This window comes from Ascaphus truei, chromosome 1 (assembly GCF_040206685.1).
Source record: "Ascaphus truei isolate aAscTru1 chromosome 1, aAscTru1.hap1, whole genome shotgun sequence".
In the NCBI taxonomy this organism is placed as follows: Eukaryota; Metazoa; Chordata; class Amphibia; order Anura; family Ascaphidae; genus Ascaphus; species Ascaphus truei.
In genome coordinates, this window is record NC_134483.1 from 365,433,358 (window position 1) to 365,452,504 (window position 19,147).

General features: G+C 43.3%; 2 protein-coding genes across 2 annotated transcripts in view; both read right to left on the minus strand.

Annotated features, from left to right (window-relative positions):
• Window positions 1-15,679, minus strand: part of FGL1 (fibrinogen like 1) — a 71,783-nt gene extending 56,104 nt beyond the window's left edge. Inside the window, exons 1-2 of the mRNA XM_075610089.1 lie at window positions 15,554-15,679; window positions 7,106-7,181 (exon numbers count right to left, since the gene is read on the minus strand). Of these exons, the coding sequence (XP_075466204.1) occupies window positions 7,106-7,171 (66 nt within the window). The 5' untranslated portion in view covers window positions 7,172-7,181; window positions 15,554-15,679. The remainder of the gene's footprint in view (window positions 1-7,105; window positions 7,182-15,553) is intronic.
• Window positions 1,622-4,944, minus strand: LOC142471077 (uncharacterized). Its single transcript, XM_075577877.1, has 3 exons — window positions 4,514-4,944; window positions 3,045-3,122; window positions 1,622-2,681 (listed from the first exon to the last, which is right to left on the minus strand). The coding sequence occupies exons 1-3, from the start codon at window positions 4,788-4,790 to the stop codon at window positions 1,630-1,632; spliced, it is 1,407 nt and encodes a 468-aa protein (XP_075433992.1). The 5' UTR covers window positions 4,791-4,944; the 3' UTR covers window positions 1,622-1,629.
• Window positions 15,680-19,147: the final 3,468 nt, after the last annotated feature.

A 19,147-nucleotide genomic window follows, 5' to 3' on the forward strand; every position in this document is an offset into this window, starting at 1 on the left:
TTTTCCGGGGCAATCTTCCAGAAACCATAGGTGTGTTGTAGCTTATCCTGGTCACGTTCAAAAAAGTCATTACTTGATAAAGTGAATCTTATTGAGGAATTAAAATTCCGTGCATGCTTACGGTCTTGGTAATAAGGATATTTTGCTCGAATGAAATCATCGATTTGGCGTGTGCTTGCTTTCTGTCCGCGACTGTTCAAGATGGCTTCACAGATCATGTACTTATACCCTAAAAGGGGATTAATATTGTTAACAAATTCATCAGCCATGTCTGAGTAGCACAAAAGCTGTGTGCAGGTCTGTGTTATTTGCTCATCAAAATGAATGTGCTGAATGGCTAACAAACTCCTGTTTTTCCTTGTCAAGGTCAACAAAACTAACTACTTTGACTCCTTATTTCAAACGCCAATTGGATTTGTTTGTCTAATTGGGTTAACAGTTGTGGTTCGTGATATGGGACTGTGGGAGAAACATTTCTCCTTCTTTTATCTCGTTTGTGAAAAACATCCCTAGACTTTGAATGCGTTCACATAGTGTTTTTTTGAAAACTAACAAAGACCAGTGTGTGAAAATATTTCTTAGCCAGGCATATCAGTAAAAACACACCTGCAAAAAGAAATGTTTTTTCCCCGCTTACATTTCTGTGTGTATGTGAAAGTCTGGTTAACTCCCTGTCTGCATGAGTTTAAATACGTGTGTATATATATATATATATATATATAAATATATCTCTTATAAAAATATATATATATTTATATATTATATTTTATTTTTTTTTATATTGCAGGAGTACACACAACATTGATGGCATTAAGTATACCTTGTATGAAACCTATTTAAATGGTGAGAAACATGATTGAATTAAGTAATAAACATTTGTTTAAGCACAATACTGTTAGAGTCTCATACTTAGGATATTTCTCAAACATTAGGCCTGTATTATTAAAATAGTGTTTTCACAAGGAAGCATGAAGTGTATTAGTTTGTGTATACCAGTTTATATAGTACTATATATATATATATATATATATATATATATATATATATATATATATATACATATATACATATATACATACACATATACATATATATATACTCACACACACACTCACACTCACACTCACTCAGTGTGTGTGTGTGTGTGTGTATATATATTATTATACATTCTGAGATGTTATAGAAACGAACACACAACTGATTAAAGGACAAAATTACAATGGCCAAGCAAGGCAAAGGTAAGTAATAATTTACACATAATCCTGCTGTACACGTACAAGAAAGATGTTTGCACTTACTTAGGTGTTTTAATAATTGCATGTGACTAATATGCATATGCAATTCTTACATCAATTAACACACCCAAATGCAATGTTTTGCTGCAAAGTCAATGGCAGCTTCTCTAAACTTAGCAACTGGCTCCTGGTGGACCATTACTGAACAGACGATTACAACATAAATATTTATAACACAATTAATTATGAGTGTTAACATTTCCAAAACTTCACGTGTACAAGAACATAGTTGAAAGTTAGGAAACAACACAGTCTTCAGCATACATACAATAGTAATTAGATAATCTGAAGTCAACAAAACAAGGCCAAAGACATATTTTCTGAATTATAACATTTATTTTTTTTGTTCCTTTTGCGAGCGAGTAACAGGCCTGCTTGTTGTCTCTTGAATTTTCCTTTTTCTTTTGCCACCAACTTTAGGCACAACAGAGCCACTTTGAGTGGCCTCTGGCACTTCACGGGCAGGGCTTGTGGCCAGTGACTGTTCACCTACGGGGCTTGTGGCCAGTGACTCACCTACAGGGCTTGTGGCCAGTGACTCACCTACAGGGCTTTTGGGCAGTGATTCACCTACAGGGCTTTTGGGCAGCGATTCACCTACAGGGCTTTTGGGCAGCGATTCACCTACAGGGCTTTTGGGCAGCGACTCACCTACAGGGCTTTTGGGCAGCGATTCACCTACAGGGCTTTTGGGCAGCGACTCACCTACAGGGCTTTTGGGTAGTGACTGTTCACGGACAGGGCTTGTGCCCAGTGACACATGTGAGCAAGTTGGTAGACACTGCACAAGTGATGGTTGGTCTGTTTCATGTGTGTCTTGTTTTGTTTTTGTCGCCTCCTTTGTAGGTGTCTGCTGCTGAATTTGTACAGATGGCAGCGGTAGGATGTCATCAGGAACCTGCACAGCAATGTCTGCTACTTGACCGGTAACATTTGGGCCTGGTGAATGAATATCAGATGAATGTGGTGAAAACTGACCTGCATGAACAGATCCTGGCTGGGAGGTGTTGAATTGTGGTACATTAGTCATTCTCCAGTAATTAGCTTGTGTTTGCTGAACAACTAATGCTTCGAATGAGGTGTTGATTTTTTGCAACTGTTTAGGCACTTCAATGAAGACTCTGTGGAGATGTGCCAATTGTGATACTGTTTCTTCCTGCAGTCCAATCATCCTTTCCAGCACTGTCATCATGTCTGAATGGCGACGATTTTCTGCGTCCACTATTTTTCCCTCTGAAGCTACAATTGCATCGTATGTGGAAGTTGATGGACGATTTGGCGGTACAACAGTTTCTATTGGCACCTCTTCATGGTCACATGATTGTATTTCAGTCTCTTCTGTGGCGTCATCCTCATCATACTCATCATCCTCATCACCATGATGTTCTAAAAAGAAATGTACACATTATTAAATGGCATGTTAATGTATGCTGTGTTACTATGTAATTGTACTGTGTCCTAAGTAACACCTAACATGTTAGCATACGTTTTATAACCTCATTAAAAACTACCTTGACTTACGAATAATGTTTGGACTCAGTATGAAATATGAATGAATGAAAAGTTGCTCTAAACTCAGAAGTCCTACATGATAATTAACATCACTATCACAATACATGTTGCCTTACACTTAATTTTCACTGACACTAAGTAATCCTATTTAAAGAAGATGTGCAAAACAAATAATGCACATGACAACATAACATATAGAAGAGCACATATTATATGGCCAGCAAATGATACACTCACCTTCTAGTAGTGTTGAGCTGGCTGACCCAGGTGAAGACACTTGTTCCATCTCAGGTGACACATGTCCTCCAGGGGCAACTATATATAACAATAACATAAGTTTTACATTTACATGTGTAAATATTGAACAAACACTTATTGTATGTTCTGTATTTATGATTAACTAACAACATCAGTTCCTTAACCGAAAATGTGTGTGAAAGTGAACATAAATAGTTGTAATAACACTGTACATGCCTGTGTACTTAGAATTTTTGAGTTCCCTAACATACAACATACTATGTTTCTGCAGTAATGCGTGAGGATAAATAGATTAAATGAGTACATAAAAATCATATGTTGTGTAGTGATATCAGTATCATAATGTACATAACTATCATGAGATGACCATTCACAATGGTTATCATGAAGGTGGTCATATTGCAAAAAGTGTTGTTTTTGGTAGAGGATATGTGTGGTACATTAATCGAAGATGTGGCACACCTGAATGTGGCTGTGACTCAACAAGACAACACATGCAGTGTGTGATAATGTGTCTTTCATAGTAGTTCAACTATAGATATGAGTGAACTAATGTGTGACGTACGCTTTGATAAGTAATGAGTTGTTGGGGCATTTAGTAGCTAGAGTTAAGCTTTCAAATGAGTGTGATTAACTTCAGTTGTGCTATTCAGGTTGTAAGAAAGGTATTCCCTTCCCCAAAAAGCCTAATCAGCCACACCTTTCAATGACTTGAAACAGGTGCAAATGGTGTGAACTAAGTTGACCGTGAAATGAGGCTGTAATTAGTGTGTGTGCTGAACCCCACCCCCTCTGTTGAAGTGTATGCTGTGATGAGATATTAATTGCAGCTGCTTTAACACAATGGTAGATGAGCTAAGTAGTCATCTGCAGTGTTTAAGTTATGAAAACAATGACATAACATATGATACGTGTGCCTCATTATGCTGTCTGTATATGACATAAAGCAAAAATGGACCTTTTCATAAGCAACTATAGATGTGTTAGTGCCAGTGATGTTTGTAGGCCGTTACATGCAATTTCTTTGATGCATGCTTAAAATAGGCAGTAATGTCATGTTTGTCGGAGTAAAATCAATAAAATACACAATAATATGATACATATTTCTGTTCTGTACCTGTAGCTACTAATAATTTCTCATGAACATGTGTTACACATGTGTACTACCCTGTTGTTCCCCATCTTCGCCCACCATCAATTGCTTCCACTGCAGCTATGCATTTTGGGAATTCACATGTAAATGAGCACGCAATGGCACGTGCTATATTAGTTACTGCTTTTAGTAGGACTACTACATATATGTCTATTTTGAGATATATATATACAGAATCAGACATATACATATATAGATGCAGGTATGCTTATATTGTGAAGACAGTATAAAAAGCAGTGTAAATATGCAAAATAACTGTAAGCAACGACACGCCTAGTACAGTAATATTTATCACCTGCTGGAAATTGTGACGGATAAATTCCAATGTCACGGTCACCAGCCAAGCCTTCCACGACGACGGTAAGTAATTTTGGCCGAAGCAGCTCCTCCAATGGAGTCAATATGAGACGTTGTGGTGTGGGCCCACCTCCAGTGCCAGTAGCATGCACGCGTTGGTCTTGTATTTTCTTTTTCAATTTGGACCTAATATCATCAAATCTTTTCCGACAATGATACTTGTCCCTGACACTATTCCCACAGGCATTGACACCAATGACTATTGTGTCCCACATTTCTTTTTTGCTTGCTGCACTTGTCCGCCCTTGAAAAACATATAAAAGATATGAGGTAAATTAATAATAATATAAGCACCAGTTTCCTACACTGCTAGCTGTTCCAAGAGATAGCAAACATGCTGTTTTATGTGTAATATGTGCAGCACATGAGCATTCACTACTAAACCTATACATGTAAGCAAGGTTGCATTCATATTGTATGCAGTTCTGGCAAATTGACCGCCTGTGTTTATTTGTCCTTGTAAGGCATGATAAAAAGCTGTGTTTCCACACTAATGAACATAGAAAGATATTGTGTACCCATATTTGCATATGAACAAAACTCAGATGACCTAGGATCACATGTATTTGAATAATAAATGTAAAGTTACACTTACCTACTAAATGTCCATAGAGACTGTCATAGTGCTCCAGAATGCCAGTGACAAGAGCCCTATTTTCCTGGTCATTGAAGCGAGGATTACGTGGCTTCTCCACACGTTTTTTCCGAGCAGGTTTAGGGTCAGAGCTTGGCTGGTGCTGACTGGACTCTCCTTCTTCCAATGGAAGAGCCTCCAAAAGCTGGCCACCAGCAAGCACGCCACCACCAGACACCCCATCAGCAACTGCGCCACCAGCAGCACTCCCAGCACCAGCACTCCCACTCCTAGCACCAGCACTCACACTCCTAGCACCAGCACTCACACTCCTAGCACCAGCACTCCCAGCACCAGCACTCCCACTCACAGCAACAGCACTCCCACTCCCAGCACCAGCACTCCCACTCACAGCAACAGCACTGCCACTCCCAACAACAGCACTCCCACTCCCAACAACAGCACTCCCACTCCCAGCAACACCACTCGCAGCACCAGCACTCCCACTCCCAACAACAGCACTCCCACTCCCAGCAACACCACTCGGTGCACCAGCAACATCACTCCCCTGAACAGAACGTTCACTCCGACGCGTACTCCCACGAGTAGCACTCCCACTCCCACCAGCATCACTCTTCCCACGCTTTGCGGGCATACTTCCAGCACTCACAAAAAACAGACAAGAAATGTACAGGCAATCACACGACCCACTTCCACATATAAAACAAGACAAAGATGTAAACAAAACAACAAAGGACAAAGCTCACCCAATACACAACAAGTCTCTCAGTCAATATGCAAATCTTCAATCGTCCAGCTCTGTGCGTCTCTCTCTCTCTCTCACTCCCAACAACACAGAGAATGATTAGCAGTACACGTTGCCTTTAAATATGGCGCGCAATCAAAAACATGCTTGTTTCGCCTGATTCAGCAAGATTTGTGATTGTGCAACCTAACAGCACCCCGCCACGCACGCCGATACACCTGTGTGTGATCGGCTCATCATCGTGAGAGTGGGCGGATTTGTTTTCTGGTTGATTTTGAATGTATTCGGCACTTACTGCATACGGAGAGGGAAAAACGCCAATAACATGACTAATCGATAAGCTTGCCGATTTCACATAATCGTCGCTTACTGCATGAGGCCCACTGTGTTTTACCATACTTCTGTCCTGAGAGTGAAGTCTATTGGGAAGAAGGGAGAGAGATTCTCCTTCAGAAACTTCTCCCCATACATCTGGGGGCTGCAAGAGATGGAGGCGCTGCACCTGTGAGTACGATTCAGTCAAGACCCCAGAAGCCTGTCCTGTCATACCCCTATAACACCATGCGGGAGACTCAGGGCCCCCTGTTACCAGCAGGTTTGCAACACACCCAGAGAAGTAACCAGAGCAAGTTTCCCCTAGATAGACCCTATGTGAGATTGGGCGGGGGTGGGGGGGTGGGTTTGGCAGGGTTACATCTATTTTAATTTAAATTGCATCAATCAGGTATTCAACATGAGGGATGCATAAAAAATTATTTCAAACAATAAATGATGCATCATACAGGGTATGAATGTAGTCTTCATACACACAACACACATTTTTTTAAGGTTTGTATTACTTTGTAGCACTGACATGTTGACATACAAAAATGATTCAAATAAAATCTTAGTACATAGGCCCCAAAATCTTCCAGGATAAGGGTGGTACATTTAAATGGTGTTTCATTCTGAGACATAAATAAAGTCATCATCCCCACCCCCGAGAAAATCACAAATCACAAAAAAATGCCTTAATTCACAGAACATGCTGAATAGCTGTTACATTGTATAATGAGTATTAATATATCCATACACTTCTACACCCCCAAAGCTTGCTTAACCATAGCTTTCACTTTTGAAGTATCCACAAATATATAACGTCACGCTGGTGGATTACAAAAAAAGTATATATAATTGTATAAATAACTTACTGAAATAGATGGGCCAAAAACAGTAATGACAATAGAAAGGTACAGAGGCAAATATGGATTCTTCATTTTGAGTGATCTAAAGGAAGAAAATATGATAAATTATTATTGCTGACACATACTAGTGTAGAATAGAAATACAGCATAATCCCTGGTTCCCTTATGTGCAGTTTTAATTTAACCGTCACAGAAAAACTTATTTCAGTCTCAGGCCCTTATTCTATAAATGTGAAAAGAAAAAACCAAGCGCAAATAATATCACAACAAATCAAAGGTAACACAGATGATATACTATCCTTAATGAGTGCAGCTCCTGACATAGAATTCAAACCAAATTCAAACAGCAAACGAAGGAGAAACAGGTGCGCAAATCACATCAGGACATTATTCTATAAAGTGTGATATAAAGCCAATCTGACGCTATCACAGGGAAAGCCTCAATGATTTAAGTGGAGCTTTCCATGTTCTATCACATTACAGAATAAGGGCGGGCCAGTGACCGTGAACTAAAGCGTACAAGAATGGCCCAAGTTCAATGTAAACAAATCTGTTCATTTGTTCATATGTGTGTATTGTTCCATACAACAAAGTCGTAATCTCTATTATATTTTAGAGCATGCATATTGCTGCATACATTTACAATACAGGGTATGATCGAAGAAGATCCAACAAAGAATCCTCCACTAAATTGCACTCTATGTTTCCATATATCGTATTTATTTGGACAGTTTGTCCCAGCAGAATCTCTTGCTCTACAAATGGCTATCTATTGATTCTGAATCAGCTACCCAGATTAAAAATAAAAACAATAAAACTTTATTACATCAATTCATTTGTGACTCTGTGCTATTATTTACAATGTGTATTTTTAAAATCCCTATTGGAGTTTAGTAGACTTAATTTACCGTATGTTATTTAGAGACTTGTTATCACATTATTATGTGTGTCTTCCGGTATAATGCAACTATGTCTACTTTGAAATATCAAGAACCGAGGAATAAATCCTTCTATATGGAATATATATGTTCAGTGGCTCTATATGTAGCCTAGTTCTCATATATGTCATATACTTTTTATAGTATAGTGTTGTTCATCACAATAAACAGCGCTATTAGTATCTATGCTGTCTAGAAATAAAGTACTTAGGATTGGATGGGCTACCAGTATTGCATACACAATTACTCAGATATAAATATATACTTATCAGTGTGTATCTTGTAGCAAAATATATCCCTAGTGTGTACTTTGTAGATATATATAGACACTTGGCATAGTAATATCCCTTAACTCTATGGTGGTGTTTGCTGGCGTTCTTAGAATGTATACAAAGTTTAGTTGCTTCAATATAACTCCCTTAAAGGGTATGCATCAAATTATATACACTTTTACAGCATTGGACCCTGGTCTGGGCGGACTTGAATGGCACTGCCCAAGATGCCATATTTAAAAAGTACACACTGGGGATATCTGAGTAATTGTGTGTGCAATACTGGTAGCCCATCTTATCCTAAGAACTTCTAGACAGCATAGATACTAATAACGCTGTTTATTGTGATGAAAAATTGTCACTAGTTTCTGTGTAAATCCCCAAGCCTGCTTAAATAATTGAATAAGATTTTTTTTTAGAAATGTATGTACAATTTTATTCCTATAGCAACCACTTTATCTTGAGCGCTTTTGAAATAGACGTTATTATATGAAGAGCTATGTAGCCATGTATAAAAATGGTATACAGCTCTTTCTCATGCTGGCAATAAAGAGTGCTAAGTATGCAGGATTGCCAGCAACAATCATGGAGGTTTGCCCTCACAACCTGGTGAGGTGTCATATGTACACAAGGGGAGTGGTAACATGCTCTGTGTCCACTGTTAGTGACATCAGAGGTGTGGCTGTTTTCTGAGTCTATATAAGACACAGCACTGCCTAAAGTTAGTGTGTTAATCAGGGGTTCAGTTATGATTACGTTCTGGAGGTCTGCAGCAGTTAAGGCTGTCCGAAACAATTAATAGTTGGCCTACACTGGGTTCAGGGATCTGACACAGGTGGTGATCTCCCTTAGGGGAGAGGTGATCCAACTCCATTATGAAAAGAAGGAACTTCTGAGAGGGATGCATTTCACCAAAATGAGCGGCTAGACTGACCGCTACAAGGGGCAGTCTGCCTAAATGTGCAATAAAGATGCCCAGTTTCACAAGATCCTTGCTGTGTGAGAGTGAAGTTATTACACAGAAGGAGGCACCCAGAAGGAGGTCCCCATCAGACAATTCTCCCTGCAGCCGCAGAGATCCTGATGGGGTGGAGGCGCTGCATCGTATGTGAGTAAGACTCAGAACACACTACCTCAGATGCCTGTCATACTGATATCCCCATACCAACCAAGAGGGAGACTCAGGAGTCCTGTAAGCCAGCAGGTGCACCACACGACATACAGACAGTAGACCACAGGGGCCAATGTGAGATTGGGTGGGGGCCCGTAAAACCGTTACAGCTATAACACAAAGTGAACTATGTATAAAGTTAATTAGAGACCAATATTGACGCGAATAAGTCCTTCTTGTCCTGCGCCTCTATGCGTCAGTGTATGAAGCTCTTTGTTCCATTTTGTTTTCAGTATAGTCTATGCATTCCAACCTTGCAACCTGGAATAACTCCACTAGCCAGTAGATATTTTGGGGGAAGGATTCACAACACTCAGATAATGGATATTGGAACTCAATCTCTGTTACCTGCTATTGACTTGCATTGACTATAGCATTGCAGAGCATTGTATTGCTGGCCTCAGCAGTGAAGTTACTAACGTTGTAAAAATCCTGCTTCCCTTCCAAGAAACAATGGAATTCTCTTGGCTCTCGTCTATTAACATCTACAACTTACTTACATTAGAATAGCAATGTAAAATGCTAAATATATCCATTGATAAACTAAATATGTGGTGAGAACATAAATGCAGAGTTTCTTTTTGACATAAGGAAGTACGTTTGTAAAGTCGCACTTAAGTTTTGCGTTTTACCGCTCTGGTAATTTGCAGTGCCATGCTGGCATCTCTGAAAAGGAAAAGGCAAGACTTCATGTTAATGTCACCTGGAACTAATCACGGGAGTGGAAATTCTCTCAAAGCACATATGTTTCTCATTTGATTTCATGTTGGAATTTTTGGATTTGGATTTTCCAGACCTTAACTTCATACCACACTATAGTTTATTTATCTTTTATTTAATTCTAGCGATCTAATATACAGTACTTTATATTTGCCTAAGTTGGGGCTGAGGAATAAGGATAGAATACATAGCTCTGAATATTCTGGCTGCTGTACAGGATTGTCACTGCATCTGGATCATAACAATGCATAGGACTGTACAAGAGCCAAAGAAGGAACTCAAGTTTGCTTTCATTCAGTTGTACTTTTGTTACAGGCTCCTGAAGATTGTGAGCTGAAGCATTCTGAATATGCACATATGGAAAGCATTTACTAACCAATGTAATATATTAATCAGGAATTGGGAGATATTAAAAACAACTGTTTTCAAATTACCAGTTTTCACTGGAATGCCAAAAATCAACCAAGGTAAAGATGCCAAAGTCGTAACAGCAGCCACCCGGTTATAAAAAAAAATAACAAATGTTATATCCAGGCAACAGTAGGAATGTTGATGCTGAATGAAGATGAAAGACTTCTTTGTGTTTGCTTATATGATGTCCACACTACATGGACATGCCTAAAATTGTAAAAAATATTTTTTAGTTTTGTGGCAGTGTCTGGTGTTCTTGTGGAATTCTTGGATGGTGTGTGGGCTATGGGGTGGGGGTGGGGGTTGTGGGAGGGTAGAAGTTTAGTAGTTGTTAATAAGTTTTTTTTTTTCATGCTGATGTAGCCATGTCCCCCTTGCCCCCCTTACATCCGATGCGGGGAAGGGGGAGGCTGGGATGGCTGTCAGGGGCACTGCAGGGCGGCGTGTGCAAGGAGAGGAAGCTCCATCGCTCCGGAGGCTCTGCGGCGCACCCGGCTAGCGAGGGCCGCCATGACAGATAGGGCACGTATGCGCAGAAGGGACCCGGCGGCGATCAGGAGCTCGCGCATGCGCAGAGGCTACACAGTTGCGGCGGCCATTAAAAACAACTTCGCATGGGAAATACAAGACCCATAGTGCTTTGGGGCATAGGGTAAAGGGCGCAGCTCAGCCAATGGGCTGTTAGATACATTTTCACGCACTTGGAGCCATGTAAGGCCGGGTCCATGGTCAAAAAGACAGCGTTGAGCCGCACTGAGGTGGAACACTTACCCCTATCATCCCTACTGAGGGCGGCTTTAGATGACGCTTCCGCACGCTTCTGCAGGTGGGTGGAGGCATGTGGAATTGCAGCCAACAGTTTATTTAATTTTTCGCGCTGAGAGAAGCTGAGGGCCGGTCACGTGACCGTCAAAAGCCAATGGCACTCCATGACGTAGCACGCTAGCCCAGCCTCCCGCCCAACCTCCCACACGCCTCCCACCAGCCTCACAGCGCGCTCGCTGACGCTCATGCCAGGACACAAAAAAGCTCCTGCTTGAGCAGGAGAGCATGAGCGTTAGCGCTGCTCAGCGCTGTATTTTGTACCATGTCAAGGCCCTAGTCCGTTGGAGCCAGGACAAACATGGGGGATGGTAGAGTGACTAGGCCAGAGAATCCCCTTAGGTCCCAGATAGGCCCCAATCACGTGTAGCTTGTGGCTGTTTCAGGGAAGGCCCTTGGATATGGACACTTCCCCATTTTACTGTAGTGTCAGGGACACAGTGAAGACACCGCGCGGTGATAGCGGCCTGTGGTCTGGGACCAGACCACCGCAGTGTTAGCAAAGACTCTTAAAGGTGAGACCCCCCTACCGGAGTCCACCCAATGTAGAGGCGGACGCCATCGCGGAGGCCCACATCGCTGGATCACACGGATCCTCGTTGCTAAGTCGGCCGCACCGAGTACTAGAGTACTTGGCAGGTACTTCAACAAAGTGCACCAACAGTTCACGAGATTGCGCTACTCCCTACACTTTTGGGTGGGCTGTACATTGGGAAAGGGACATCAGGGTATTGGTGACTAGCAGCCAATGTACTTTGGGACAATCAGCTTGTGGGTGGTTCAGGGACAAGCCCTTAGATACTGCTGCGGCACAGTTTATTCGAGCATTTGCCCGTTCTGTGCCGCAGCAGTAGCCTGGCGCGCGCCCGAGAGTGACGGGCGCGCGCCGAAGCAGCGGAAGAGCGCCCTCCGATCGGGGCGCTCTCCCTACCGCTGCCGGGTCCGCCGGGTCCCCCGGAACCCCCTGCCGCTGTCCCGCGATCGCGGGACACCAGGGCTCCCTCGGGGAGCCCCTGGACGCGCGTGCAGGGGGCGCACGCTCCCGAAGACGCGTGACCGCGCGTCTATGACGCGCGGCACGCCGAGGGGCGGCCACTAGCAAGCCGGGAAATCTCCCGGCTTGCGGATCTGGCCGCAGTGTAATAAACTGTGTCGCCAGTGTATGGATATTGCCCTTTTATTTTGGAGTGTCAGGGACACAGCCAAGACGCCGCGCAGTACTTGCGGCCTGTGGGTCTGGGACCAGACCACCAGCACAAGACATAGACTCTCTTCACGATGGGACACTCCAGTGGGAGTCCACCCCACGCAGAGGCGGACGCCGTCGCAGACGATGACTACGTGGGACCAGACAGAACCTATCAACAGTTGGCTGTACCGGGTGCTGGAGCACCCGGCAGGTATCATGCTCAACAAGTGCACCAATGATTCACACACATTCTGTGGGTAGGGCTACCGCACACTTTGGGGTGGGTTGTGGCTCTTGTGGACACTGGGTGGTTAGATGCCCAGGGCACCTCAGTACTTTGGGGGAACCTCACCAGGGTGTGAACAAAGTGGTTGGAGAGTGGGGCATTGTGTGGGGGTAAGGCCGTGCGAGGCCTGTATGATATGTGTTAGTGTGTTATTGGCATATCTATGTTCAGTAAACCTGTTATTATATACCTGTGTGTGTATTCATTGTATTGGGTCCTGTGAAGGGGTTATCCAGCGCTACTAGGATCCCTCACAGGTGGAGGCACTGTCACCAGAATGAATCAGGTACACCCCAGGCTCCCTGCAGCGGAGGATCAGGCCTCCTGTAAGCCTATCAGGTAACACATCACATGTAGTAACCCTAGACACGAGGGAAAGGGGGCTACACTAGATTCATATTATATACTGTAGCTGATTTGACAGTATGTTATTCAGTGTTTTAAATATTTTATATGTATTCATTCTGCTTTATATGTTTAATTATTGTATTTATATTGTTTCATGTTGTTCAGAAATTAATAAAAAGATTAAAAAAAAATGTATACTAAAATATTAGGGGTATGTATCATGCACTTTGCTTTCAGTGCAGCAATCTGATTATCATACATTTTAATGTATGATGTAGTCATCATATGTAGTCATGTTTTTTATACACTTAACTTAAAGTAAAAGTTCCCTCTGTGCCCCCCCCCCCCCCCCGTTTTTCTTTTGTTAAATAGATGTGAAGCAGGGGGTCAACGTAGCTGAACCCCATTAATCTTAGCCATGGGAACCCCTGGGTTACTGAGATACATACCAGTAAAGGGGCTACTGGTACTTCCTCGTATGTAAATCCTATGAGTCACATGGGTTAATAAGATACTTTGTAGCTTCCTATTGGCCCGTGTGGCACGGGAGATTTAGACCTCCATTTTCTTTCCCCTGGAGGGTAAGTAACAGCACTACCTTCAACAATAAGTATCTTAGGACCTAGCAGTCCCCCGAGTTGAAAACTAATTGCAAGCGCATTACTGCTCCTGGGACACCTGCTTCCTATTCATGTAATTAAAAAAAATTCTGGAGTATGGGGAACTCACCTTAAGGACAAAAGCTATGGGCAGGTCATGTTTGGCAGTTTAAATGACATGAATGAGACCAAATAAGAAGCATGAAGGTGAGCATGAAGCATGAGTCACCATGAAGGTGACCAAATGAGAGCAAGATATGTATGACTCGATACATATGTAGCCAAGTCCCCTTGGGCTACTAATTCTCTGGCCCCTCTAGCACTGTAAGTCCCAGTAACGAGTGGGCAGTGTTGGGAACAAATCCTGCAGGGCCTGGTTGTATTTTTATACGTATGTTACCTAATAAAGTTCAGGAGTAGCCTGGCATTACAAGGGGGGCCTATGACTGATAGGAGGCCACGGTAAGGAAGGTTTACAGTGGCCTTCACCGCTTTCCCGGCACTTAATTTAAGTGCCTTCGGGAAGCGTGCGGGGGCCTCTGTAAATGCTGCGCCCCCCCAGTTTGCGAACCGCTGCTCTAGAGGTTAGAGTAAGGGTTCTGAGAGTTAGTTCTGTGCTACTACTGAGGCCTTGCCCTGTTAGGGGGTAAGGTATGCGGAGGAGGGGTGCTCAGGGCCTCAAACCCATGGTTCTGCCTTCAGGGAATGGAACCTGTACTGATGTGCTGAACCTAATAAACTCCAGTTATACCCTCTCTGGTGTGATGTTTTGAGTGTGAATAACCAAGAAGAGTTGCCCCTGAGGTTCATCCTGGCTGCACCAGGATCCTCCTGGGCTGGAGGCGCTGCGCTGACCGACGAACCATCCCCGATAGCCTGTCCTGATGTCTTCCTATACCACCGCAGAGATCTCAGGCCTTCTGTTCTACCTAACAGGTATGCACCCGCACCAGAATACACCAGTAGCTACATGATCTCACTTAGGGTGGGGTAAAAGGTGCTACACATAAGTGACTGCAGTGTATCTTACAATATAAACACATGTCATATTTTGGTGACATACACACACCTATCTTGTCTTCCAGTATACCCAGGCAAGCATTGAAACCACAATCTTGTGCATGTACAACTAACAACCATTTAGCCATGAATCATTCTTAGAGCAGCATGCATTAATGCAAAGTACAGTAATACACTGTTACAGTCAGACATTTAGGTGTTTCTCTATCAAAGTCTCTAGCTGCAAAGTTATTATCACAGAAGAACATTCCAATTGAAACCAGTGGGATTTTCCTGTTTGCAAAATCTGCTGCAGTGTTTTTGCACCATTATTGCCCTGGTTTTGTGCACTGGGAAAAATGTGTTAAATGACCCCCATATATTCTCTTTAATTTATCATCATGTCTGAACATTGCAATCTTAGCTGTGTTCCCCATAGTTATTCAAATTTATATGCAAGTGTAGGCTTAAAGAAATACCTTTACAATGTGATATTTGATCTATGAAAGGTACACAAACCACAAAGCAACATTAACAGTAAAGCAGGTCTTAACATGTAATCTTTTCTTTGTCTATGTGTATTAATTGTATTGGTATATCATTTCAAAAGTATATCTCACTAGCAGTCTTTCTTTACCATCTGCTTTAGAAGTAGTTCAGTAATTGAATAAGTAAAAAACAAAACAGTAATTGCCTTACCCTTTGGACAGAATTCACTGTTGTTTATAACTTTTTTGCGTTGTATTGTACTGCCTTTCCCCGAGCGATGTTGTCTGTGCTGTTTTCTTGTGCAGCATTGAAACTTAGATCTGTTATGAGTCAGGGGTCAAGAATGTTTGGATGATTTTAATTTACAGGGAACACAGCTAAATGGTAACATGAGTAGGAAAGATGTGAAATCATTTGAAAAGTGGGTACAATTGGACAAAACAACAAAAATAAATGAAATAAAAAATACCTTTTACAAATATAATAACTTTAGTTTTTTTTAATGATAGTTTTATATTATATGGATGATTTGATAGCAGTGTTTTAAATAATATATATACATATACATCATTCTACTATGTATGTTTAATGATTGTATTTATATTGTTTCATATTATTCAAAAACTAATTAAAAGATTTTTTTAAATAACTAAAAAAAAACATATAATAAATGTTGGTGGTGCTGCTAGTTATGTATATGCTGGCCAAAAACATCAATAATCTTTTTAGTGAGGTGTGGGAGATCTCTAGCTCTTTTGATATGTTGAGAGAATTTTTTTCAGAAAGAAAAAATTACATCTTTTTTTGTGAAGTAGGAGTGAGTCTCATACATAGGGAGATTTGGTCAGTATGGATATATACAGACCTGGCTACTTTTTAAGAGTTGATCAAAAACAAATATATTTGGCAAGTAAAAACATTTTGTTATCATGCTTTGATGAGCCAAACCATGTACGTTTTATGAGTGCAAAAGATGCAACAATTCTTAGGGAGTATGGTCCAAAACACACATTATTCTTCCCAAACCATAAAGTCACATAATGGTCAAGCCATGTTTTACAGTTGTTCCTTAAACCTCTCCTAGTGTCTGAAACATAGTACAATCCATATGTAACGGGTATTCCACCCCACCCAATCTCATATGTAGTGTGGGTGAGTAGAACATATGTTGTTACCGGTGTGGTGCATATACCTGTCAGGCTCACAGGAGGTCTGAGCCTCCGCTAATGAGAGCCTGGGGTGAATCCTCTGGAACGAATCTTCTTTCAGCGCCTCCACCTATGTAGGATTCTAGGGAAATGTAGAATGACCCTAACATAGGAACCCACTCAGAAACCAGATACACCAGTATTAGGGATAACAGGTTTACTGAATGAACAAACACGAATAAGGACAACTATTACATCATCTCTAGTACCATCACAACAGTATAACATCCCCACACGGTGCCCACAGCCCAACCCTTGTCCCGTGGTCAGCGCTGCCACTATGTGTTAATAGAATGTTATGATCTGTTGGTGCACTTGTAGAGTACCTGCCGAGTGCTCCTGCACTCGGGCCTGCAACTACTTCTCAAAGGATCTGTCGACCTGGATCCCGTCTGATCCGGTGCTGTGAATCTTTGCTTGGGGTCCGCCAGGGGTGATCCCACCCAGGAGATAGTCTTTATCTTTGAACACCGACTTGAGCCCACGTCGCCTTATGGGAACTGCAGCATCCGCTGATCCCTATCTAACCTTGGCACTACATGACAGAGTCCCTAACCTAGGGCCTGTCCCTGATGTACCGCAACCTGAGGTGACTTGGGGAAACTTCTAGGGCCTGCGGGGTTAATAACCTGCCCCACTCCCTTATCTACCCAAGTCCCTAATCCTCCCTAACACTAGCTCCTAACTCACTAATCCTAACACTAACCCGCCTGCAGCCGACACAGTTCTCACAGTCAGCCTGCAGACAGTAACGCACGCTGCACACACACTGCACTCAGTACACGCAGCGTCACATACAACACTCAACACAGCAACCTGGAACCCGCAGCAAACACACTGCACACACTGTGCCTATTTGCCAGTGCCCACAGCCCTCTCCGCTGTGGCACTGCCAAACCTGCACCTTACACACACTAAGGGCGACCTCCCTATCTAGGGCCGTCCCTTATCAGTTACCCACTAACCTGGTGGGGAGTTGGGGCCTACCTGGAGGGTGAGGGTACCTATCAGGATGCAGGAGCTGCACTCACTCCCTGCATCCTTCCTTCCCCTTCAGCTCCGCTGCTCCAACTGACGTGACTCATGCAAAGCCCGGGAAAATGTATCTCTTTCCTCCAGGGCAGTCCTGCAGCCCTATTGGCTCCTATCAAGCACCTGGTGCCTGCCTCGCTATGCCTCATGGGAATTGTAGTCCCGAGGCCCCTACAATAACATTGAGGCCGCGTGCGTGCCTTCCCTCTGCCTACACAAACCTGTAATGGCCGCCGCAACCTCTCACTAACTTCCCCTACTCTCGCGCGACTCTCCTGCGCCTTCCCTGCCCTCACGCAACTGTTCCCTGGCTCTAGGGTTCTCCCTGCGCATGCGCGACTCTGCCCTGTCTCTCGCAGCCTCCCTGCGCATGCGCGAGCTAACTGGGCCGCCGGGGACTCACTGCGCATGCGCGAGTTGAAGCGCAATGGCGGCGCCCTATCCGCCCAGCTCCGGGAGCGCCGGGGGCCCTGAGATGCGCGTGCGGCCTTGGCAACCGGCCGCACGCGTCCCCGGCAACCCCCGAGCCAGGACCTGACCGCCCTCTCCCCTGCCACTGCCGAACGGAGCCGCCATTGGACGCGGCGGCCCCCGCGATCGGCAGTCAGGTGAGGGGGGTGCGGTAGCGCTGGGGAGACCTGGCTACACATATTATGTCAACTGCAGATTTGGGGAATGGACATGGTTGGATATAATGTATATAGGTGACGCTTTTTCTCATTCTTTAATTCTCATTCTATGCTTATCGACAAAAAAGCCTAGAGCGATTCAGTAAACCCTGAGAAGCCGGCAATATGAGCAAAAAACTGCGGGTTTTTTTGATAAGCCACTTATCGCCAGTTTCTCAAACTCGCAAAATTGTAGTAGCCCTGTGGCAGGACGGCCTGTAGCCGAGGTCAGGGAACAGTCCACACGTGTAGTTGCAGGATAATGAAAACGTTCAGTGGCTTTATTTCTCCACAACATAACATAACATGTGGGTATACTGTCCCTTCAAACCAAAACAAAACCTGCTCCACATTGGGAGATCTGACTAACACACCAGGCCTATCTAGCAGGCTGGCTGGCTAGACCATAACCAAACCATAAGTGTACTTTAAGCAGTCAGGAAAACAAATGAACAATCCTTACTTTGGTTGAAGTAGTGACTTTGGTGAATCCCTCTGGCTAACAGCTCACATAGCAGTGTGCTCTGGTCCAAGGCAGGCAGCTACTGCCAGTAACAAGATCCTTTTCTACCTTGCTGGCTCTCAGGTGTCAGCTTACCTCCTGATTACCTAGCTTCCTCCTGAGTTAACCTTCTGAGTGCTGGATGCAGCACTCAGACATATGTTTCCCAGGCATAACTGATAGGGGTTGACTTCACCCTGTCACATACCTCCCCTGTTTGTGTGTGGCGAGGGTCCCACACGGCTGAAGCCCGACCCTCCACTCCTTCTCTTGACAAAAAATCAGCATTTCCATGGTCCTTTCCAGGTCTATGCTGTATATCAAAAGAGAAGGGTTGGAGGGCCATATACCACTTGGTCAACCTTGAGTTTGTGTCCTTCATGGTGTTTAACCA